Source organism: Ornithodoros turicata, chromosome 1 (assembly GCF_037126465.1).
Source record: "Ornithodoros turicata isolate Travis chromosome 1, ASM3712646v1, whole genome shotgun sequence".
NCBI lineage: Eukaryota > Metazoa > Arthropoda > Arachnida > Ixodida > Argasidae > Ornithodoros > Ornithodoros turicata.
This window is the reverse complement of record NC_088201.1, coordinates 196,613,758-196,639,262: the sequence shown is the minus strand read 5'-3', so window position 1 is coordinate 196,639,262 and position 25,505 is coordinate 196,613,758. Positions and strand designations below refer to the sequence as shown.

At 44.8% G+C, this 25,505-nt stretch overlaps 2 protein-coding genes, 1 long non-coding RNA gene and 1 pseudogene across 3 annotated transcripts; 3 read left to right on the top strand and 1 right to left on the bottom strand.

Moving 5' to 3' along the window:
* Positions 1 to 6,415: 6,415 nt before the first annotated feature.
* LOC135374776 (uncharacterized) lies at positions 6,416 to 7,207 on the top strand. Its single transcript, XR_010417116.1, has 3 exons — positions 6,416 to 6,614; positions 6,847 to 6,926; positions 7,183 to 7,207. It is a non-coding gene; the product is annotated as an uncharacterized LOC135374776 (long non-coding RNA).
* Positions 7,208 to 9,262: 2,055 nt separating this feature from the next.
* On the bottom strand, positions 9,263 to 9,976 carry LOC135393016 (uncharacterized). Its single transcript, XM_064623614.1, has one exon. The coding sequence runs from the start codon at positions 9,974 to 9,976 to the stop codon at positions 9,263 to 9,265; it is 714 nt and encodes a 237-aa protein (XP_064479684.1).
* Positions 9,977 to 11,338: 1,362 nt separating this feature from the next.
* LOC135393006 (uncharacterized protein K02A2.6-like) lies at positions 11,339 to 12,878 on the top strand. The gene is made up of 2 exons (XM_064623610.1): positions 11,339 to 12,152; positions 12,208 to 12,878. Exons 1-2 carry the CDS (start codon positions 11,339 to 11,341, stop codon positions 12,876 to 12,878), a joined length of 1,485 nt encoding a protein of 494 aa, XP_064479680.1.
* A 768-nt stretch (positions 12,879 to 13,646) lies between these two features.
* LOC135374765 (uncharacterized protein K02A2.6-like) lies at positions 13,647 to 17,341 on the top strand (annotated as a pseudogene).
* Positions 17,342 to 25,505: the final 8,164 nt, after the last annotated feature.

Below are 25,505 nucleotides of genomic sequence, written 5' to 3'. Positions count from 1 at the left end.
ATACGTGAGGTGTTCGCATTCTTCGCAGGTTCTTCCGTTACCAGTCAAGACGTCATCAGCGGAGATCTTGAGACTACACATCGTATCCCCGTTTTGAACCTGGCCTACTGCAGCACCTGGGATTTTCATTCCGCAAGTTTCCATGGTTTGACGCTCAATCTGAGTTGCGGAGCAGTCACTTGATGCCAGTACAACGAATTCAGGGTTGTCGCTATATTGTCTTCTGTCGTTCAAGCGTTGAAGCGATTCCTGAAAAGGTTCTGTTGTGGATCGTTCTGGATCGTCTTGCGCAAATCGTGTAGTGTTCAAGGTAGGCCTTTTTGCAGTCATTGAGGTACCTCTTGAACATTCCAGAACCTTGCTAGCGCGCACTTGAGCAGTTACTATCATCTCCAGATACATGTCGCAGCCCTCTGCTTCGGTTTCGATGTCGTCCAAGTCTATGATGGCTGATATCTGTTCGTCCAGATAACGGAGTTTTGTGGCGTGACGGGTTAGTAGTGCGAGCTTCAGCTGCAGGGTCTTGTAGGAAGGAATTTCCTGGAGAGATGCTATGATCTCCGAAGTAAGCTTCGCAACCCTTTCACGGACAGGTTCTCTTAACTGATTGAGACGATCCATGGGGCACGGTCCAGTTGCCAAATGCTTTCCTGAGTAGTCTTCTGCCCGGGGTTCGGCACCAAAATGTAAGCAATCGGACAACTGGTCACAGACGTTGTGCTTCTTTAATGGTCATGAATCGAATGGAAGATGCGTGTGGTCCGCGATACAACTTCGTCGTCGTCGTTTTTTTACATTGTATTTTGCCTATAGGAATATGGCGACTTTGACCCATCTGCTGCTGACAGCCTGAAAATGTGCCTGCCCACCATGAGTGCATTCCTATGCCCAAACAATGTGGACTCTTTGTAGGCCTCCTGTACGTGTCCACATTCCTGGTCTTCTGAAGCAAAACACTGTTCTTTCCGGTGTTGCTCATCAACTTACCCTGGAACACCCTAGCTCAGCTTACTCTCGACGCAGCATGCTCACTGCACTTGTGCTGTTGACGACTGGTGCTGTCACTGCACCGATGACTCAGTGCCTCAAGGCGGATCAACATGAGCCTTTTATATCGCATATGAAAACCTTCAAGTGGCACAGAACCACCGCTACGAAACGAGTCCAAGCTCTCCGCCAAACTGACCGCGTTAAAGCACATTGCGGGATCAGCGCCCGGCGCGTGGACTGTGATCACGGACAGTAAGGCAGCGCTAGAAATTCTGGCAGATTATTGTGCCAGAATAATCAGCTGCCTGGACACAATGATAGTTCCAAATCCAACCGACTTCTATTCTAGAGTCTTGGCCTCTGTTCGCAGTGGGTACCCAGTCACACTGGCATGCACGGAAGTAGTATTCAGTCTGGTCCAGTTAGCCCATAGCAACGACCCCCCAGGCCCGTAGCAACGGCCAGGCGCGTCTGGGCCGACTTCACTCGCGTATTTTTTCCCGCGCGGCGTGTGGGCGAAGGGTTGTCCGCGCTCTTACCGGTGGGGGAGAGCTGCGTGCGCGCTTACCCTCTTACATTTTTCAGCCCGGGCCGACTTCTTTTCCCATTTTTCGATCTGTGCCGATTTCAATCGTAAATTTTTTCTCGCTACAACGGGTGTGCAGTAGGCGGTTTACATGCAAAGGATAGCCATACATAAAAGTACATGTGAAAATACATTTATTAAGGTCGTTACTGTCGGGAATTACGTTATGACTCTGTGCGAAGGAGAAGAACCTAGCCAAAAATCTGATGCAGAAGAAACACAATACGATACACGTAACAAAAGGTTCTAATTATTACAGGTATGATGCATTAGCATTGAAGGGGTATCACACATCATACACAATATTTTTATTAGTGGTAATCACACAAGTTTTCAATGAATCAGAACTTCAAATGGGATAGCACATTTAATCAAAGAATATATTTTTAATCAATACGATTACAATCAATATTGAAAGTTTTATTATAAAAAGTCTCACATTATTATTTGTGAGCACCATAAAGAAGTTTTACTTTTAAGTTCTGATAGATGTAAGTAACTTCAAGCACAACATATAATATATCAACATGGCACAGTTAATCAGGTTCTTATGAAGTGATCGGTGAAGTTGGCGGAGGGCCTTCGTTTATCATCGGGCATTTTTCAACCTGGGCCGGCTTCTCTCACGATTTTTTTCCCAGCGCGCGGTTGGTGCTGCGGGGGTGAGGGGCTGTCCGGGATTTTACGAGCGGTCTGAAGGGCTGGGCGTGCCCTTATCGTCGTGTATTTTTCACCCTCGGCCAGCCTCTCTGGCGATTTTTCCGCCTTGGTCAACTTCGTTCGCATTTTTTTCAGGTGGTGTGTGAGTGATTTACATGTAAGTAGGGGCATGCACACTGACAACACCTGGGCCGAATTCATTTACATTTTTCACCCTGGGCCGGCTTCGTTCGCAATTTTTCAGGTGGTGGGTAAGTGGTTTACATGCAAGTACACGCGGTGAGGAGCTGTACGAGTGCATACCGGCGAGTCTGAGGGGTGCGCGTGCCCTTATCGTTCTGTTTTTTTTTTCGCATAGGTTCTTGGACAATTTCTAGGAGTTCTTTGACAATTTTTCCACCTGGGCCGACTTCGTTCGCAATTTTTTCAGACGGTGTGTGAGAGGCTTACACACAAGTAGGGACATGCACACTGGCATCCCAGCCTAGCGATGATACCGTCACTCCTGGGTCAACTTCTTTGGCAATTTTTCTGCCTCTGCTGACTTCTTTCATAACTTTTTCAGGTGGTGCAGTACACGGTTTACACGCAAATAGATGCATGCACACCTGGGCCGAATTCATTCACATTTTTCCCTGCTACAACAGTACACGGTGGTCGGTTTACATAAAAGTAGGAACATGCACACCGGCAAACACACCAAACGTTGGTGCCGTCACACCTGGGACGACTTCACTCGCGATTTTCACCCTGGGCCGACTTCGTTCGCAATTTTTTCAGGCGGTGCGTGAGTGGTTTACATGCAAGTATAGCTTTACAAAGGATAGCCATACACAAAAGTACAAGATTAAATATATTAAAGCAATAGTGCCAGGAATTATGTTGAAAGTCTGCGTAAACAAGAAAAAAACCCAACCAAAACATGAAACGGAAGAAACGCAATACACATAATAAAGAATATGGGAAGCTAATAGAATATTCCAACACGACACAATTAATAACTTTTTTATGACGTGAATAGCGCATATGCAACGAAATAACGAGAAACACGATCAACAGCCAATAGAGAGCCAAACCCATGCATCATCCAAACACGGGATACGTACAGGAAAATAATTGAAAAAAGAATGTATCAAAACGAGAAAAATGACGAATGTAATACCGCGACTAGCACAGAGCTAACGCTGAATAGCAGAGAAACACTCTGAACGGCGCATCATCCACGCATAAACAATAGATATATGCAAGGAAATAATGAAAAACACGATCAAGAGCTAAGAGAGAGCCAAAACAATGCACCATCGAACACGTAAAGAAGAGGTACACAAAGGTAAAATAATCTAAAACAATCTATCAAAACGATAAACATACATGGACTTAACACTGAATAGCAGAGAAACATTCTAAATGACGCATCTGCGAACGTGTAAACAACACACAGATACAGGAAAATAATATCGAAACAAACTATCAAACAACAAACATTACAAAATTTAATAAATTGAATTGGAAGTAATCGTCTTTTGAACTATCATAAAATTATCCTTGCGACCTAATCTAGTAGAAGAATATACAATTTTCGTCCTACTCAGGCACTATAAACATTACCTTGACACAGGTATCCAACACACGCCCCCAAGAACACAATGATATTCTCAGGTCATCCCAGGAATGTTCTATTGGGACAGGAATAACATCCCTCGGACATCCCCGTATGGTCCTCAGTTTGTCAGAAAAGCGTTAAAATGCAACGCCTCGGGCCATCCCCAGAAGCTCCTCAGGAAGTGTCCCAAAAACACCACCAGTCAGGTTTTAGGAGCAAAACAGGATATCTCATTTTGTTGATTTATGTATTTATTTATTAGCGAAATGGGGCCCATTTTGAGTACAAGGCCGTTTTTCTCTTTCCGGCACTTACTCAACCTTAGTCACCAGCTTTTCGTTTGCTGCTTTTTATTTGTTTAGCGTATTTCTCACAACGGACAAAGAGCGCGGCGGTTTATAAAGCAAGCAGAAAGAAATATCAAAGATTTCCAGGAGCACTGTGTCCGAGAAACGCACTTCAAAAGGTACTGGACTTTCCCTCCGAACAGAAACAGATACTATTTATTGCTTGTTACGCGTCCTCCCGCTAATTTGAGAGCCTTAGTCACATCCGAATTAAAAACGAAGGGTGAGCTGCTAAGTTTAATTCAATTATGCAAACAAATAACACAACAAACGAGGAATTGCTTAGAGTATTAACTCCCCATCAATGGAAATGCTATGTTTCTTACTCCATTTGGTTTGAGACATTCGGTGGGACCTTGGGAGGTCAAAAACAGTGCAAAAGAATCGCGCATTTCTGTCTTTTTCGTGGTAAATGCTCCATGTGTCGTAGACAGTCACATTTTCCTGGGAAGAGGAATCTTACAGAGGACCGCGCTTCATTTATGACAAATGCCATTCAGCCCCAGAGATCGACCCAAAAACAAAACAAATGTATCACTCAGTATTTGGGGAATCTTAGCAGGTAAACTATACAAAATATTTCTCATCCAGTCAGTTGCCCACAGGGACACGCACAGGACGTGCTTGAATGACTCTTCGCGGACAATCCGCGAGTATCGTCCTCAGGACGCTCTGCGGATTCATATCGAAGGAAGAGGACACGATGACACTTTGGGGACATCCTCAGGACCGCGTGTGTTCTTTGGGGCCGTACAGCCATGCTTTACACAGTACAGCCAATCTTTGCTACTTGCACTGTAAAAAATTGCCGTAAATTTTACGGTCAAAATCTATTCTTTCCCGTAAAAAGAACAGGTTGGCTACCGTAATTGGAAATACGGTCCAAGTAGTGTAATTAATACGGCACCAATGAAATATGCCGTAATTATGACGGTTGTCACCGTACATAAGACGGTAGTGTGTCCGTAATCCTGATTACGGTCAAATGGCTGTAGATTTTACAGCATGGTCTGCCGCACTTTCACATTGCATCCCAGTATCTGACATTGTGCTACGCTTGCTGGGAATAGTGAATTTTAATAAATGGCTGATTGCTGTAAATGTATACATGCATATAGTATTTCATTAGATGGTACCAGTTCAAGCTGGACTGGTGAGCAATTGGAAATGAGGTGGAGCCAGTTCGAACTGGACCAGTTTACATGTTTGGGGGAAGTTTCGGTTTCAGTGCCATGACATGTTAATATGAAGATTGCAGGGCGAAGTTAAAGTAATTTTATTAGTACAAAAAAATCATGTTTCAATTTTTGGTAAAGTTTGTTAGCGTTAACGAAAGTTATTTTGGAATTCTTATATTTGTATTTTGTGCGTTCCTGCTCCCGTGATGAATGATGCGTTTACTGTGCAACGGTCGCTTGCTTAGCAGCATGCCTGTACAGCGCTTTTTGCTCGTTATTTTGCTCGTAGGATTGGTTTTATAATCTAAAGAGTTTTTCTGTAACTTACGACAGTACAATGAGCGCCAGCGGCCGGGCGGGCGGGTGTTATAGGATTACAGCTAGACTACAACTGTGGAGACCGCTCTATCGTGAGTACTATGCTTAATTGCTTTTCCCTTGTGCACCATTTCGAAATATTACTTCTAGTAGACCCTCATCTCTTTGTTCCGCGTCACGTTCATGGCACCTGTAAGTGCATGCCGTTTTACGAGTAACATGTACGAGTAACTAGTTAACATTACCAGCAACTTATTTCATACTCGTGTTTCTCTTTTTCAATTTTTTCGTTCATTCTTGCGTTTTAGATCCTTCACACCACGAATGTTCTCGAACTAGCGTAGTGCGCCAGAGTAGTACTCATTGCCCTCGAAAGCCGCCGAATCTCTTAGTTAAAATGTCCAACTACTCCACAGCTGAAATGTTGAGAAATTTGCGTGCTTTCCGAGGCCACGAGTGCTGAAATTGAGTGACTCTCTTGGCACACACTACAATTACATGTTGCAATTGAATGCATATTTACTTGTGCCTTTTCAACGTTCCAGAAACCTGAAGCTGCTTGGGCTCAAAGGAAAACGTTGATCCATCATGTGCTATTAAGAACATCTCAGATATTTTATTGAATGATTCAAGTTGACTACAAGGCAGTCAAGCAAGGGACCCATCAGCTATGAACTATTATCTATTCCATGTAACTCTGTAGTTCCTCTACTGCTATAGTTTAATTACGTTATAGTTATGCTACATGTACAATAGAATATGTGTAATGTTTGATTACAAATGAAATGCAATTTTGCATCGCAGTTCTTTGGATGTGTCATTGCTGGGAACAGCGATCCTGCAAAGTGGCACCAGTCGCCTATCAGCTAGGCTCTGTCCGAGTAGGCAACTTTAAGTGAAGCCACTTCAATGTGTCCCAGCTCAACAATTAGGTTTGCAACTGGCCCCAGTCTCAACTGGGATTGGGTGAACTGTGTTATCAAACAGGGACTAGTTGTCCCAACTGGTACCAGTTGAGCTGAAACCGGTTGAACTGGTCCCTGTTCGATAACACAGTTCAACTGGTACCTGTTCAAAGAATGTTTGCCTGGGGTACTCCCAGAAGACGCGTACTTTCGCCTTCTTGCACGCGAAAAGGGAAATGATCCTGTGTACTATTTCCAGGCACCGTTACTTGAAGCTTCTGCTGGCTAAAAGAAAGTGAGCAAGCTCCGTGCGCATATGCCCACTAATGCAGCCTGGAGGTAAATTATCTTACTGATATGTTTGATTTACTTCATTGTCCTGCTTCAATGCTTCAAAGTACTGAATGCTAAACCGTTCTGCTGTAAATTTTGTGTTCTAGGTGAAAAGATCTAAGAACATGCTTATAGGACATATCATGTGCTTCATATGCGTATGACTTGTCGATGGTGTGTTACTTGCACAGTGTCGTCATTATTGAACATGTTTTACGTGTTCTTGACCCTGCATAATTTGTTCGGTTCCAATCTGTTTCAGCAGAGATGGTCATTTCTGGGCACACCATCCTTCCTGGCCAAGTCGTGTGGAAAGGCATTCAAGACATGCTTGGCCTTGGATCCCTTGCTGAAAGAAGTCTCAGGAGAGGGCATCTCTTCTGCATGGTTTCTCATGACACTGAGTGAGTATTTCAATTTTTATCATGAATCAGTCTTGCATCACTTTATCATTTCAATCCTTCACTCTGCAGCAGCATGTTTCAAGTAGAAACTGATATTATTCTCGCTTATTTTATTTAGCCGTTTGTACCGCTGTTCTTTAGTGACTGTAACACATGCTTGTTGTGTTCATAACTTAAATGTCACACCTATGTCTCGAAAGGTGAGTGGTGTCCCTTATAACTTCACATGGAATTAGGGCATTTTGTTGGGTTGGCATGCTGCTTGTCCACCCTTGAACATTAGCATTCCTTTGCGGTTGAAATTGCGCCTTTTTACCCACTTAGAATTTGCGGCAATAAGTGCATAGCATGGCGGATAATGTTCGGTGTCCCTCCCCTTATTTTTTGACGAAAAAAAAGTCGTTGAGTAAAGCTACTGGTCGCTGGCTAGTACATGTAGCTCCCTATCCTAATATATTGAGAGCTGGGTGACTTCACGCCAGATCAGACATGGTGGTCCGGTCGACCTCTTCATTTTTTTTCTTTCAAACGTATTTTAAAGCCTTGTCCCTAGGAGGTATATTGGCGGTATTGATATTGGATGCAGTTGAAAATAATTGGTGGTTATTTTTTAATGCACTATCATTCAGATGTGGGCACTTCGACCATTGCACTTTCTATGCAGTTTGATGCCGCGTATCTCCATAACTATTTGACATATTTAGCTGAATTTGTTATCCGTGTATTGTCGGGGATGGGTAGCACTGCATAGGAAGTTCTGCTGATTCCAAGAAGGTGTACAGTTGAACCTCTATATAACGAATTTGTAAATGCTGACTCTTTGTTTCGTTAAATCGAGATATTCGTTAAATGGAACACGCCAAGTTAAACGAAGATGGCCGCCGCACTACCAGCGCCGCGCGTTCCGCAAAACGTCATTTGTCATGAAACAGGTACTAAGGTAAGAAGGGCACAAAATATCAAGCTTTATTCATTACATAATGCTAGGTAACACGTAATTTGTGCACAGTGTCGCTCTGAGCGTTCATTACCTTCGTAACTCCGGATGAACCTCGACTGCTTTTTCCTACGCGCTCGCGTATCGAAGTTTCTTTGGTTCACTTTCACTCATGACGTCCGGAAAGAACAATAGTACGCCGCCGAAAAGAACGAGAAATGGGTACATGTCGCGTAGACGCCTGCGCCGATGGAACCTTGAACGGCAGCGGCATCATGCCCATTTTACCACCGTCAGCATTAGCGGCGCGAACAAAAAAAAAGTAATGAAAAGGCACAAAACCACAACGTACTGTCGTCGTCATCAACACAAGCAGATAAGACTTCGCGAGGCGTGAGCAAAAAATGTCAGCAATGCGTGTTTTCTTGTCCGAAAACGGGTGCGAAGAGAGCCTCGCGCCGGCGCGACGCACCGTCGCGGCGCACAGCATCGGCGCACCGATTACCGGCTGAGGCGAAGCACACGTCGGCACGTTCGCGCCCCCAGCACGTGACAACCGAAGTAACCAACGAAAACTCGCGTAAAACCAACGGTGAAGGAAAGTTTCTCCTCCTTTTCTTTGTGGTTAAGGGGTAAAGACACGCGCAGGAGAGCCCGGGGACTTCGTTAAATAGAGGTGACCAAACGAACGTATTTCGTTAAATCGAGCTCAAAAATACATTGGCGTCTATGGGGACGCGCTCGTGCAACGGAAATTTTTCGTTAAACGGAGGATTTCGTTAAATGGACGTTCGTTATTGAGAGGTTCAACTGTATCTTTAAGGAGTAAAACATCGCAAAGTTGCCTCATTTGTAAAATATGGTACGCTTTGGGAACTTCACAACTCGTCCCCTGTTTGTGATACCGGAGAATAATCTGCATCACCGTGTTCGTCTTGAAATGCCCTTTCTTCGCATAATGAGTATGTTGAGTCAGAGAAAGGACTGCAACGGAAGGTTCTTTATTGCCGGCTGGGTGCCAACTGAACTCGATCAGGGTGGCCGAGTAGAATGGTCAAGGGCTGGCGCGTAACACGAGGGGCGTGCAAAACTCGATGTGCCTGCGCACGGCGCACCCCATCTGTGTCGTCTGCTACAGGGCCCTCCCGCTGGAGACAGCCCTGGCTGTCCGACCATGAGACATGCTTAGAGCGGCCGGGTGCAGAGGAGCGGCTGTTGGGAGCGACGGACGACGAGGGACCGGGCGCAAAGGATGCGACAATGCCGGGGTTTTCGAGGTAGGCCGGTTTCAGCCGGTCGACCGAGACGGTATCCTCGTTCCCGTTTACCAAAATGCGGTACGTTTTGTCGTTCCTGGCGAGGACGGGATGCGGTCCGGAGTAAGGCGGAGAGAGGGACTTGCGCACCGAGTCTGTCCGCAGGAACACGTGGGTTGCCGTAGGCAGGTCTTGGGGGATGTTGGGGCTATGGTGGGATGCAGCTCTCGACGGGGTTGCTCGCACAATGCTGAAAGAGCGATGAAGGCGCTGAAGGAGGGCCGAAGGTGATATGTCGGGTTTCGACGGGCTAAAGAACTCTGCGGGGAGGCGGAGTGAACAGCCGTAGACGAGGTCGGCGCAACTGCATCCGAGGTCCGACTTAAGGGCGGCACGAATACCCAAGAGCACGAGAGGGAGATGGGAGACCCAGTGATCTCTGTCTTCGTGGGCAAACATCGAGTTTTGCTACAAGTACATCATATTGTGAACTATTTTGTACTCGCTACCATACGTCATGGGAGGACATGATAAAAAGCTGCTTCAAAAAAGAAGACTAGCGAAATGATTTTATTATCACAGCATTTCAATATGTCTTAGACATCGTCGTATTCGGAGATATGGTTCAAATTACGGAATTGAAGGTGCAAGTACTTGTATGCCGAAACTACAATAGTTATAAAAATATTTGTACGTCAACATCGGAAGGGCCTCTAGGATTGTTAGTGGAGCTTTTGAGGTTTGCTAACGAAGAATTGAAATACATTAGACCAGATGCAATTGTAATCATTGCAATGGGAATTGCATTAATCAAGAAAGCAATCAGATCAAATTATCATATACAAGCAGTCTATATCGCGCGATTCATTACAGATTTGTGGAAATTACACCTGAGGGTTGAAATGGAAAATACATAAAAATATATTATCAAATGGTGATATGTTCCACTACAGCATCTACAGAATTATTTTCTTCTACCAGTTCTTGCAATGGTGTCGAATGAACAGAAGTTCAATATTGTCGTGCAAGGTCTGATGTATCGTCACGTATTGAAACTCAACACAGAGATCAATTGTGGTGGACCAGAGGACGATTTTCATCTAATACTCTCTTGTACGCCATTCAAGAATCTTCATACAAAGAAAGGAAACATCAATAAGAGACTGAGCAAGTTCAGCGCAACAAAGTGCTAGTTGTTGAAGCAATACAAACACGGCGAAAACATATCGCCTGCGTTAATCAACGCTGGATTATGTAGTAGCCGATAGGAGGCCTATCGGCATGACGTCACATACGCTGCATGGCGTATCTATGTATATCGGCATGCGTGCCGTTGACTATCGCATTAAACAAGTTTCCACCTAGCTTGCAGTGTGTCTCCCTGCCCGGCTACTACAAGTGGCGACGAAGATGGTGAAACGAGACTACGACGGTTATGGAGGCGGATCCCGGAACCAACGGACGCTGGAGTTGGCTGGCATGGCGAAGATGTGGGAATTTGACGCCTCCATTGACGAAGGAGATGAAGACTTCGCGTCGTACATGGAAATATTTGTGCAGTATTGCAAGGTAGCCAACGTGCAAGACGAAGAACTTAAGAAGTCAGCCTTCATGACTGCCATAGGGAAGAAAATGTACAAGGCGCTCAAAGATTTGCTTCTACCGTCAAAGCCGGAAGAGAAGTAATTCAAAGATTTGGTGAAGGGACTGAGCAACCACTACGGGCCTACAAGCCAAGCCATTGCGGAGCGCTTGAAATTTAACCGGCGCTACCAAGGGAAAGGGGAGCCCGTCGCAGTTTTTGCAGTCGCGCTGAAGCACATGGCTGCTAAATGCGAGTTCGGCCAGTTTCTCGACGACGCGTTGCGGGACCGTTTCGTCGCGGGGCTGCGAAACCCAGCCATCCAGTCAAGATTGCTGAAGAAAAAGGAGCTGACGTTCGAGACGGCGTGCCAGTTCGCCAAGAGTGTGGAATTGGCCGGGCGAGAGTTGAGGGGCTTCCGAGCAGTTGCTGGAACAGACGCCGACGTCCCTGCGATCAAAAAGACAAGCACGAAGCCTGTTTCAGGGAGTGAAACGAGAGCAGCAAAGAACAAATGTTATCGGTGCGGCGAAGAACATGACGTAAATTCGTGTCGCTATCGAAAGACAAGATGTTATCACTACAAGCGCATGGGGCATCTGTCTCGCGTGTGCAGACTTAGGCAGACAACGGCCGATGCAGTTCATAACGTGGACGACGAACAGCATGATAGTGTGCTGTTGTTGTACAGCGTGTATCACATAGGGACAACAAAACGACCGTACGAAGTGGAAGTGCGGCTTGAAGGTATGCCTGTGAAAATACAAGTTGATACAGGCGCAGCTGTTTCGCTCCTGTCAGAAAGCTTGTTCAAGCTGCTAAAACAACCGCCGTTGCTTGCACAGTGCGCATTGAAGCTCAAAACGTACGGCGGAACGCCGCTTGAAGTCATAGGTCAGGACCAAGTCGCTGTGGAATATAACGGACAACGGAATGTTCTGCAAATCATCGTGGTACCCGGAGACAAGCCAGCGTTGCTTGGGCGCCACTGGATTGAGAGCCTCGGGAACGACTTTAACAGCATTCAGAAGGTCCACACCGAGCTAGCTCCGGGCTAGCTCCGGACGGCCTCGATAGAAGGTATGCAAGCGTCTTTCACTGCGTTTAGGCCTGATAAAAGGCTTTCAAGCAAAGCTTGTGCTTAAGGAAGGCAGCTTGCCTTTATTTTGCAAGGCACGACCTGTACCGTATGCCATTCGTGAGCCAGTTAGAGAAGAACTAACGGACCTGCTAGCTGATGGCGTCCTTGTGACAGTCACGCTTAGGGACTGGGCGACACCAATAGTAGCCGTACAGAAGCCAGACAACAAACTTCGACTTTGTGGAGATTATAAAGTGAGTGTGAACTCGTGCATGAAGAGTGATCATTACCCCTTGCCCACGGTCGAGGACTTGTTCACTGTTTTGGCTGGCGGGAAGGTGTTTACCGTTCTTGATCTCTCCGCAGCGTATCAGCAAATTGAGTTGCACCCGGACTCACGTCGCTTGTTGACCATTAATACTCACATGAGCTTGTACCAGTATGTCCGCATGCCATACGGAATTTCGAGCGCACCTGCATTTTCCCAAGCCATTATGGACGAGCTTCTGAAGGGACTACCTGAGGTGGTCTGCTACCTCGACGATGTTCTCATCACAGGAGCGACCTACGCCGAATGCTCGGTCCGAGTGGAGGCAGTCCTGCAGCGACTCATGGAGCACGGCGTAAAAGTAAGGGAAGGAAAATGCAAGTTTTTCATGAAGTCTGCCAAATATCTGGGCCACATAATAGATGAATAAGGCGTCCACCCGTGCTGTGAAAAGGTGCAGGCCATAAAGGAAGCAACTCCACCACGAAACGTGAGTGAGCTAAAGGCTTACTTGGGAATGTTAACTGTTTATTCAAAGTTGATGCCAAACATGTCCTAGAAGTTGAAGCCCTTGTATGAGTTGCTCCAGAAAGACAAAAAATGGAAATGGTCTGCGCAAGCAGAAATGGCATTCGAAGAAAACAAGAAATTGCTTACACAGGACAGTGTGCTAACGTTCTACGACCCAAGGAATCCCCTAGGACTGGTGCGATGCGTCCCCATATGGGGTACGAGCAGTTTTATTTCATGTCATCAACGGCGAAGAAAAGCCAATTGAGTATGCGTCACGCACGCTGAGTAAAGCCGAAAGCGATTACGCCCACATCGAAAAAGAAGCGCTAGCAGTTGTATTCGGAGTAAAACGGATGCACAAGCATTTGTATGGGCGACAGTTTACAATTTATTCCGATCATCTTCCCCTAGCAGGGCTTCTTGGCCGAACAAAGCCAATTCCTCAAATGGCAGCTGCGAGAATGCAACGGTGGATGCTAATGCTGCTTGCTTATCGTTACAAGTGGGTCTACAGAAAAGGAGAGCAAGTGGCAAACGCTGACGCGTTATCAAGATTGCCCCTTCGAAACGCCGGAGACAAAAGTGACTAGTTCTTTTCGGCAGTGCACGCAGCACCGTTATCCGCAGACAAGATACGGGAAGAAACGCAAAGGGATGCGGTCTCGTCAAAGGTACACTTTTTTGTTTTGAATGGTTGGCCTGCGAAATTGTCGGACGACAGCATGGCACCATTTTTTATGCGGAAAGATGAACTGTCGGTGGACTCACTGATCTCTATGTATAAAGGCTGGATAGCGGATGGGTGAGGGTATCGCGGGAAAGGGTACGACCACCGGCCGCCATATTGCGGTGCTCAAAAGAGCGATTACAGCCCATAGGAATGCATGTAAGCTGTGACAAGTTTTGCTGTTTGTGAGCGCTTCCCTTGCTGCTTCGCTAAAATTTTGCCACGGATCGCTGCAGAAATCCCTCGTGATTGAGTTCCTTACGTTTTTTGTGTGAAATCCCGTCACATACATGTTATTTCCTTTCTATTTTGTACTCGTGTGAGCGCGTGTCGTTCCAATCTTGTACTTTGAACTACGATTATGTAATTTGCTGGTTTTGTGTGGTGTTGTATTTGTTGTGTTACGTTTCCTTTGTCGTCCGTCAGCGTGTTGCTTCCCGTGTTTCTCCCATTTCCTTTCTGCTCGGGGGTGCTAGAGGTAGAGTGAATAAGTCATAAAAAGGCTAAGTAGCAAGGTCTTGTGGTGAAAGTTCCAACATCAAAGTATCACAAGTCCAGTTGCAACAGCAAGTTTGAAGCAGTCAAGCAGGTAAGTGGGCAGAGTGCATTACTGGTTGTTGAATATGATCAACCTTGACAATTTCTTTCGCAGGTGAGGCCTGGCTGTCACCTTCTCTGTATATTCTTTGGCAAGGTGGTACAGTCCGATACTGCTGTAGCACTGGGAAACTTCTTTGATCAGACGGATCACATTGTTTTCATTTGGGCTGCATTCAAACATGTGTTGTCGCAAGCTTAAGCAGCGAGAATAAAGAGTAGACATTCGAGGTTGAAAAATTATTTATTGTCTCTAAGTAAAGTAAACATGCTGGAATGCACCAAAGAGACATGTGGCTGGTGTGTTTGTATTTTCACTCACGTCCACTTATTTCCTTGCTTTCTTTACGGTTCTTCCACAGCATTTTATGTCATAAAACATGATGTCCAGTCAATGACAGTATTCTGTTCAGGAAGTAAGAACTGCTGCTATTGAAATGAAGCTGAACCATCGTGTGCAGACAGGGAATAAGATGTAACACGTTCGAATTGTTGGACATAAACGAAAACTCAACGCAGGCAACTCAGGGTCGAACTTAGCTGCACCTGTGTAGTGTTATTTTGTGTCCGAAGTAACTTGGGAGCAACTCGTTCTTTTTTTTTAAGTAACTCTGTAACGTTTCAAGCTACGTTTCGGGCTGAATAACTTAGTTGCATTTTTCACACGGTAACTTTGTAACGAGTTCCTTTTGACGGGCAACTTCTCGATCTATGCTTTCAACTCTGCATGCTTTTTGTACACTACATAAAGTAAGATACTTTTGCCCCAGTGAGTTTGTTGCGTATTTTAAATGCATGCAAGTGAATTCCTAGAGGTACATATTTTGAGCAAGATAAATGAGTTTTTCATGCATGTGTGTTCAACTAGCTTTTAGTGGATATAAATCTGACCTCTACATATGTCGCATGCATTATTACTTTCTGGAGGTGTTCTGGGAAGTCGAACTTGTTGGGCACAGCGTCAGGCCTCAGTCGAACGGTTTGGCCCGTTCTGTCGAAGCATTTATTTTTAAAATGTTTGCTGCAGACCAGTGATGTCGTCGACGGCGTCCAGTCCTTTCGCCTGACATTTACCGCACACTTTGTTTAAATGTTCTGGGCGGCCGTGAGGGAACCTGCATTGAACAATTTATGCCATCAATTACGGAAGGGATGACAAGGCTAATCCAAGCAAGCAATCGCCGATACCGTGACCAACAAACTGAGCCGTAGATATCACAGCTGACAAGCGCACTTCAACGCCTGCTGAGTGCCGAGATCATACCCGTGAACTGCAGGAAGGCTAGACTATCACAATGACTCTATGCAGATAACGTACGGCTTAAAGTTTAACGCTTAGATCTTGAGATACGATTCACAAAGTGCCGCGCACATGCATCAACAGCAACGTTTTGTCACTCCGCTCGTGGACTAATAAATCACATTTATTTGTAAAACCATGTCACTTACTTGTGAAATGTCGTCCCCGGTGCCTTGCCAGTACGGTCAGCACACCCATAACCACAGCAGGCGGGCATGACACCACAAAAGTGCTACGCAAAGGCGCATCCACATAATGCAGCTGAGTGGCGGACGGCAATGTTTTGAGCTTCCCAAGATGGCGGCCGGCGACCGTACGGTTGCACCCTCAATCCGCTATCCAGCCTATTACTATAGAGATCAGTGGGTGGACTGCGGTTGCGTCACGTGGGGAAACAGAGTTGTCATCCCAAAAGCACCACAAACGGATGTATTGCAACTTTTGCACGAAGGGCATCCGGGACTGACACGCATGAAAATGTTATCGAGAAGCCACGTCTGGTTGCCTAAGTTATCCACGTGGGTTGAGGAAGCTGTAAAAGGCAGTTCAACCTGCCAGCTTACTCAGAACGCAGCACCTAAAATACCGTGTTTATCGTGGGGTTGACCAACCAAACATTGGCAGAGAATTCATTTGGACTTTGCATACTACAAGAACGAATGGTTTTTGGTTCTTGTTGACGCCTACTCCATGTGGATGAATGTCCAATACATGAGAAAACCACAGCGGCAAACACTGTGGAAACACTACGCACGGTTTTTGCACCTTTCGGACTTCCGGTGAAAATTGTGACGGACAATGGTCCTCAATTTGTGTCTGACGAATTTTCCTCAGAAGGAACGCTGTGCAGCACACGAAGACACCGCCGTACCACCCAGCCTCAAATGGAGCAGCGGAAAGACTCCTCAAGACAGTCAAACGAAGTCTCGTACGCCAACATCGGGATGAGGAGAACACAGGAGTGACTCGGACGATTCGACATCGACTGGACCAGTTCCTCTTCGCATACCGTAACACACCGTGTTCAACAACTGGTAAGACACCAGCACTTTTTCTATCCTGGAAGCCACGCACGAGACTGAGCATCTTGCATCCCGAATTAGCAAGCAGATGGAAGGAGGTATTACTCAAGGGCAAAGCCAACAAAACGCAACTTCGTGGAGGGAGCTTGAAGTAGGCGACAGCGTTCGAGCAAGAGGGACCAGACCGAGTGATCAAAGATGGTTGAATGGCACTGTCGTGCGGCACGTCAGCTTGTCTACATACATAATCCGGGTTCAAAGCCAAGAGCGGTTTGTCCATGTGGATGACATTACTTCACACGCATGTGCTCTTCCTCCCCCAGAACGATCCGGATTCCAGAGGAGACCACTACAGCGCAACCGCCTGACCCGGCTTCGGTAGTCCAGTCTCAGGTAGAAGACCAAACGGGGGACCCCTTTGGCAACACCTGTGTCTACTGAAGATGAAGTCACCACGGAAAACAACGCTCCGGTACCGCAACTACGACGAAGCTCGAGAACACGAAGGCAACCCGAACGTTATGGCTTTGAAACAAAATAAAAGGGAAGGAACGTAGTAGCCGATAGGAGGCCTATCGGCATGACGTCACATACGCTGCACGGCGTATCTGTATATATCTGCATGCGTGCCGTTGCCTATCGCATTAAACAAGTTTCCACCTACCTTGCAGTGCGTCTCCCTGCCCGGCTGCTACAGATTCAAGCGCCCAATAACCAGAATAAACTATTTGATGTCTTCGGAATTCATCAATCAAGACAACAACTTCAGAGTTTGGAATAGAACTGTAATTTATCGAAATAAACAAGTGTGTAACTGAAATAATAAATGTAATATTCGTCATCAATGTAATGCATTCTACACACCGTAACGAATTAGTCGCACGTTAGTCTAACACATCACATCGCTTATTAGTATGGCTAGATTGAAGATTTGGGTGAAGATTGCTAAGGAGACGTTTATTCCACACTATGTACAAGGATCCTAGCATGAAATCAGCGGTGGCAATCACAGAGATTTTACACGACCACACTCTATACAACCCCGACATTCGAAGGACAGAATTGTAGCAGAAGAATCGCTAATTGAAATTTAGAGGCATGTTGCATCGTTCGATCGTTTAACTTCGTTCGAAAAATATTCTTAACTTTTAATATCCGAGACATAGAGAATTCATATTACGTTATAGTGTATACAGAAACTATCAATCCATTCGATTAAATGCTCTGTCATCATGAAAGAGTTCTTAAAACCTTCACGTGTCAAAATGAGCTAGCTAAAGCTTGCGTATTGTGAAATTACACTTTCTACAACTCAGTTCGTAAATTGCGGCACCCGTTCAAATTTTAATCAAACACGTACTGATGTGTGATAGTCTCCACTGCTCTGGAATGTGATCTGATAAATTTTTTGCAATTAATGTACAAGCAAATATCTTGTATACAATGTGTGACTATATAGACAGCTTTTAATCTATATCTTTAAAAAATTGTAAGAAAGAGTGTACAGTCTTGACTTTGAAAATTTAAACAAGATTCTTTGGTGTGGAGTTTGCGTTGTGTCTCATTATGAGCTAAAATCTTCTAAAATTAAAGTATGCCCTTTCCATTTGTAGTGCCTCGTATCCCATGACATTATGAATAGACTCATAGTTTTTCAGTATGGCTAAGGAAAACCTCAGGTACATTCTGTGAATTGGATCTATGTTTATGTGTGATCTGTGCTGCTTTGGTTAAGTTTGCAAAATTAATATTTACTTATTACAATTACATATCTTCCAGTGTGTTTATGCATAGTGCTCACTGTATAGTGGTTAAACATTTCCGATGACAGTTGTGTGATTCGATTCTCCCAAAATCTGATTGCGGGTCTGTGCCGTGTGTTACGATGATTAGAATTGTAGACTCCGCCTACATGTCATGCTTGTCCATCACTTGCATCGCGGCATTTGATAATAGATTCCTTTCAACATATACTGTCCAATCGTTGAGAAATATATACAATGTGCAATTTAATTCATAAAATAAGCTTTCGCAAAATATCAGTGATCCTCTTTTGTAAACAAAGATTAATGCAACATGCCTTAAATTTCAATTAACGATTCTTCGTCTACAATTCTATCGTTATGATGTCGGGGTTGTACAGAGTGTGGTCGTGTAAAATCTCTGATTGCCAGCGTTGATTCCATGCGAGGATCCTTTTACATAGTGTGAAATAAACGTCTCCTTAGCAATCTTCAACCTAGCGATACTAATAAGCTGTTTTCGTTGCGATGTGTAGAATACATTACATTGATGACGAATATTACATTTATTATTTCAGTGATACACTTATTTATTTCGATAAATTACAGTTCTATTCCAAACTCTGAAGTTGTTGTCTTGATTGTTGAGTTCCGAAGACATCAAATAGTTTATTCTGATTATTGGGCGCTTGACTCCAGCGTTGATTAACGCAGACGATATGTTGCCGCCGTGTTTGTATTGCTTCAACAACAGGCACTTTGTTGCGCTGAACTTGCAGTCTCTTATTGATGTTTCCTTTCTTTGTATGAAGATTCTTGAATGGCGTACAAGAGAGTATTAGATGAAAATCGTCCTGTGGTCCACCACAATTGATATGTTTGTTGAGTTTCAATAAGTGAAGGTACATCAGACCTTGCTCGATAATATTGAACTTCTGTTGATTCGACATCATTGCAAGAACTGGTACAAGAAAATAATTCTGTAGACGCTGTAGGTGGAACATATGGCCATGTGGTGTGATAATATATTTTTATGTATTTTCCATTTCAACCGTTAGGTGTAATTTCAACAAATCCGTAATGAATCGCGCGATATAGACTGCTTCTATATGATAATTTGATCTGACTGCTTTCTTGATTAATGAAATGCTAATTGCAATTATTACAATTACATCTGGACTTGTGTATTTCAGTTCTTCGTTAGCAAACCTCAAAAACTCCGCCATCAATCCTAGCGGCCCTTCCGATGTTGACGTACAAATATTTTTATAACTATTGTAGATTCGGCATACAAGAACTTGCACCTTCAATTCCGTAATTTGAACCATATCTCCGAATACGACCATGTCTAAGACATATCGATATGCTGTGATAATAGAATCATTTCGCTCCTCTTCTTTTTCGAAGCAGCTTTTTATCATGTCCTCCCATGACCCATGGTAGCCAGTACAAAATCCGTCCATCTCTTCAATGTAGAGCAAATGTCTGTTCTGTTTTTGAGTGTGCTTCTACACTTAATTAAAAGCATATCTATGCTCATTTTATTGTTTAAAAATTTATTATCTGGTTTAGAATGTTATTAATATGAACCTGCCGTGAGAATTATGGAAATCGATTTACAAAGCGATGCAATGTGTAAGGAAAAAAACGTGTGCTTTCAATGATTCTGCGTACAAGACAGCGCTAGAGACCCTCCTTCCCTAACTTGACTTGCAGGAGTCAGTTTATGGCTTTCAATTATCGTGTACCATGTTGTGTCACCATATCGTGACCATTGTTGGATTCCCCTACTGCCTGCGGGCGTAACCTTAACGAAAGTGTACGGGAACTTTATGGCTAGCGGCCTCCCTCTCTCAATTTGTTTCCACTAGTGGGTCCTGAGTAAAAACGACGTGTTTCTGTGATGTATACTTGCGCTGCGTGGTTACGAAAAATGTTTTGACTTTGTTTCAGATACTCACACTCGTTTGATATTAATAAAAATATTTTACTTGTTGGGAATGTATTTTTGAGCTGTGTGCGTTGATTTCCGCTGTACAATACATTTACCGCTTTTACAATAATTTGCATTTCAGATGAGTTTTTTGTTTGTGGCTTCTGTGTGTGGAAATTACTGTTGCAAAGTTATCATAAAAATTATATAATTAAATACTCATGCGTTTTCGAATGAGTATTGTTTCTATCATTAAATAAACTTGACTATCTCTCGATTGATATTTTGTGAGTTGAGAATAACGTATGTATGATAGTTTTGTCTGATCTGAAATACATTAAATGCAACTTTTCTCGTTTTGATTGAGTGTTGTTTCCATCGTTAATACTTCTCGTTTGCTTAGATAATGTTTCTCTAAAACCAGTTTGCACTGACATGGAAATCTGTTCTTAGATTTTTTGGGCGTGCTATTGTTTGTTTTTGATAGAATTCTTATTGTGTTCTTGAGAATCGAATAATTCTAACGTCTATTTGCGATAGTTGATCAATAAAAAATTTCGGCTGTGTACACCAGTCCTAAGAATATTTCCGTTTTGGATGAAAGAATGTGAAAGAGAGAGAGTTCCCCACCCCATAGATTGACAAAGGACGTTCGGTTTCCTTGCTTTGGGCTGTATAGAGGGAGAGAGAGAGAAAGTGACCCCACCGGGTTCAAGTAGCAAAGATTGGCTATACTGTGTAAAGCTTGGGTGTACCAGGCTCCAACAGCTCCCCATAGAGTCCATAGTTTGAGATAATTCACACAACACTGGGCACACGACCAATGAGAGTGCAACGTTGTAGAAATTATGCAATGCCAGTGGCCAATCAGGAGCCTTAACTTTGGCTGACCTTTCGACCGGTTCTGGCTACCATCGACTTCTACCGGATTTCACGCCTACCGCCGTTACCCGATATTCAAAATAACTGAAGCTTCTTTTGGCTAAAAGTAATATTTATTTGACACAAAGCACTGATTCAAAGATATGATACATGGGTGCACCGTGAATACAAAGTCCACTGCGTCGCTGACGCACTGTAACTAAGTTCAAACTTGAAGCAAAACGAACACAGCCCTCGAAATCCGACGGGGCCCGCGCTTGTACTTCACTCTTCAACCTCTCCAACTGACAAAGCATTCCAGTTCCGGAGTTGATAGACTGTTCGTGGGATAATAGTCGTGTCGTCCAGGAACAGCACAACACACGTTGAATCATATCGACGCATGAATAAACCAGCGAACACTTCTAGAAACTGTTCTGCCGATTGACATCACCGGAACACGGAACACAAGAGGACGCCTTGCCGTCTGATTTTATGATGAGCATCTCCTTTCGTCATCTGCAGAGCGGAAAAGGCGCTTGTGTGGCACGTCGTAGTCCTGTCTTTCTTGTCAGGCCTCAAAACCCGACAGCGGCTGAACGCGTTCTTTACGCTCCAACCGCACCAGCTCACGAAGCATTCCAGTTCCGTAGTTGATAGATTGTACGTGGGATAATAGTCGTGTCTAGGAACAGCTCAACACGCCTAGAATCACAAACTGTTCTGCCGATTGACATCACGAAACACGGAACACAAGATGACGGACACCATGCCGATCGACGATCAACGCGAGCTATTTCGAAACTAGGCTGAAACTGCTGAAACGGCCGCCGGGACGCTGCACACACATGTGCGGGTACAAAATGCGATTTCAAAACGTTGTCGACCAATCGGAGCGCGCGCACAGTTTCGGCCAATGAGCTTGCAACGTTGTAGATTGGCGCAGTGGTACATACTCTACAGCCGCATCCTCGGTTACCTGAGGGGGACTGGCTGTACTGCGTGTGTTGGATACCTCTGTCAAGGTAATGTTTATAGTGCCTGAGTAGGACGAAAATTGTATATTGTTCGACTAGATTAGGTCGCAAGGATGATTTTATGATAGATGGATAGATTGCATTCCTTCTGCTTTCTTTTTTAGATGAATTTTTCTCTCAACTTAGCTTTCCCAATGATAGATTATTTCCATTTCAATTTATTGAATTTGTAATGTTTGTTCTTTGATAGTTTGTTTCGATATCATTTTCCGGCATGTGTCTGCTGTTTACACGCTGGCAGATGCGCCGTTTAGAGTGTTTCTCTGCTATTCAGTGTTAAGTATCAGAAAACGCGAGAATGAACGAGAAAAGGCAAAAAAGAGAAATACGAGAATGAAAAAAGTTGCTGGTAACGTTAAGTAGTTACTCGTACATGTTACTCGTAAAACGGCATGCACTTACAGGTGCCGTGAACGTGACTCTGAACAAAGAGATGAGGTTCGAGTTGAAGTAATATTTCTAAATGGTGCACAAGGAAAAAGCACTTAAAGGGACAGTCGCATTCTCCGAGGTCAATTTCGAAACTAATGCGAATTCTAATTCCTTGCCGACCACTGAAGTGGGCCCGAAAATACCATTTCGATCCGCGGCATACTTTTCCCGCAATCCAATGAAAAAGAAACCGGAATCCTTGCGCCCTCGCTCTCTAAAAGTGGGAGCAAACGTCACAGGGATAAGGCCAATCAGCGCGCACCCTGGGCAAATGCGAGCCGCGCGCCTGTTTGGCGATCGCGAAGCGAAGGGGGCAAACATGGAGTCGGAAAACGAGAGTGATGTTTCCCTGTGTGGGGGAGATTCTGACGAACATGTTAGCGGTAGCGGCGACGAGTTAATGCTGGATGATGACCCATACTCTACGGACCCAATGCCTCTGGAACCCGCCGACCATCCACGAGATGTGGCTGCGGCTAACCTGCGGGATGACATTTTTAGGTGACGTATCTCTTTGTATGGTTGCCGTCGGATGTGCGAAACAGTTTAGAATGTTGAAATCGGCAGGTGTCTGTGTGGAGCGCCTGTGTTGCCATTCTGTTGCCAGGGTGGTAGAAATGTGCAACAGTGCCGCCGTGCAGTGCATAACACAACACCCATTACTCAGAGACATCTGCCTCCGTAGAGAGCTTCTAGTGGTGTACGCGCCTCAATGCTGCCGCTACGATCAACATTTTAGGCGACTCAATCCCCAGGACCACAGGTAAGCCTGCTGCAGTGCTCTCTCGTTTGCTATATGATTACGACCGTAATGAATTTTTCGGTTTAAATGACCCCCCCCCAAATCAAGATTCGGAAGGGTAAACTCGAGTGCTAGTCGGGTGTTGTTGGTTATGCAAATTGTCGCACCTAAAGTGGACAAGGGCTGTATACAGAAGGGCGACTATTCTCAGCAGCTTTTTGGCCTACACAAGTTTGTCCCCCATAAATCATAAGCGTGGACGACAGCCGTGGAACGATCCAGAGAATCCTGGTCCAACAATTCCATTAGGAAAAGTGAAGCAACACAGCCGCCTCAGCTAGTCTCGACATGCTCTCAATTATGCCAGTTAGCCATGCCCTGATTGGCAACACAAAACCCTGATTGAATCCAGTGGGAATTTTAAACTCTGAAGGAAAGTCTTGCAAGCCTGAAAACAGAAGCATTTGAGGTGGCAATGAAGGGGGGAAGCATGTTACTGAAGAATGTAAGAGTAACATATTTTGGGAGAAATTGGATTTTGCCGAAATTGGAGGGAAGCTGGTTTGGGAGGGAGTTAGCAGTTGGAATCCGGCTCATCCTGAAAGAGGTGGACATTTTTCTGTTGTACTATGTTGCACACCTGCCAACCTTCCACATTCAAAATGCGGGAGACCCTGGAACTAAGGAATGAATGCACAGGCTTTGAACTCCAAGGTTGGGATAGCGTCTGTTCTTCTGTTCTGGCCATTGTCTTCCCAACACTGCTGGAGATTGGCAGGTATGCAAATGCCCACAAGATATGATGCTAAACAAAAAGAAATGTCACGTGGTGTTGTCTTTTCCAGCTGCCTGAGGTTCACGGCATACTCGTCATTCACAAGATGGGTCTGGGGATACCTTGGCCCAAGGAACAGACGACAGGTTCCTGGATGCGTTGTCCGAGCAATCAGGAGGGAGTTCCCGTCTACGTCTCATCAAGGCTATCAGCGTTAGGACCATCGAAACAAGGGTGTCTTGGCAAGAGAGACAAGCTGGTGCATACTGATGGCTGGAACTGGAGACATGTAGTGGCAAGACAAAAATTTTTGCTGACACAGGCACACTTCGTGTAAGTGAGCCCTTGGTCATCCGCCTTGCCTCCCATCAGAGGTTTTCGAGGATACTATAGGTGTGGTCCTTTCGTCATTGCAGTGTGGGGGATGTTTTGTCTTGTCACTCTGTATCTTCAGTTGCAGTCAACAGACTGTCTACCCGTTTGTACAGCAAAAACTACTACACGTGGCGGTATTAGCTCTGGCATCAAATCCAGACTGTACTGCACTAAGTTAGTGCCGAGGTGGGTGTAGTGACGGGAATAAAGAATGACCCTATAATTGTATCGATTTATTGTACAGTGGAGTATGACGAAGTGGGAATAACAAAATAGCTTAGGTTTATTTGCCTCCCATTATGTATGGGAGGCAAATAAAACTAAGCTATTTTATTATGTTGTGCTGTGGTTCTAAATTAATGTGGTGTGAAGTCTGGGTGGTTACAGGTACGCTGCCACAGGGATGTTAGGAGGGTTCATGTTTGCAGATCCATATCTGGTGTACTAATACGCTATGCAAGTCTGTGTCCATTGTTTTCCTCTTCCTGGAATCAGGGAATGACAACCCCCTTGTGAGATGCGCCGTGAAGTCGAAAGTGGGCCCCCAGCACTTGCTTCAGCCATGACCTCCACGTCTGAAATATGGCCTTGAGTGTTAACACTCAAAATAATATGTTGAGGGCCTAGCGGGAACAATAACAAACATAAAAATGACTATACAAATAAATATTTTCCTTTGCGGTCCCTATTTCACTGGCACAGTTATTTTCCTGTCGACATTACGTTATAAACGCTGGCAGTCGCATCACACAAGGTTCCTTTCACAGAACTCGACAATTTCCAGGGCTCGTACATATCCATCATATTGTGGGACGTGCAAAAAGAATTGCAATACTTTCGTGGCTTGACAAAACATACCAAATCCAGTTGATTCCGTCTATATTTTCGTGGCTTGACAAAACATATTCTGTCTCTATTCCGAGATTCCGTCTCTATTCCGAAATAGAGCCAGAAATTAGCAACAAGGCTGCAGTAGAATACTGATGCAAGTGTCTCGGACG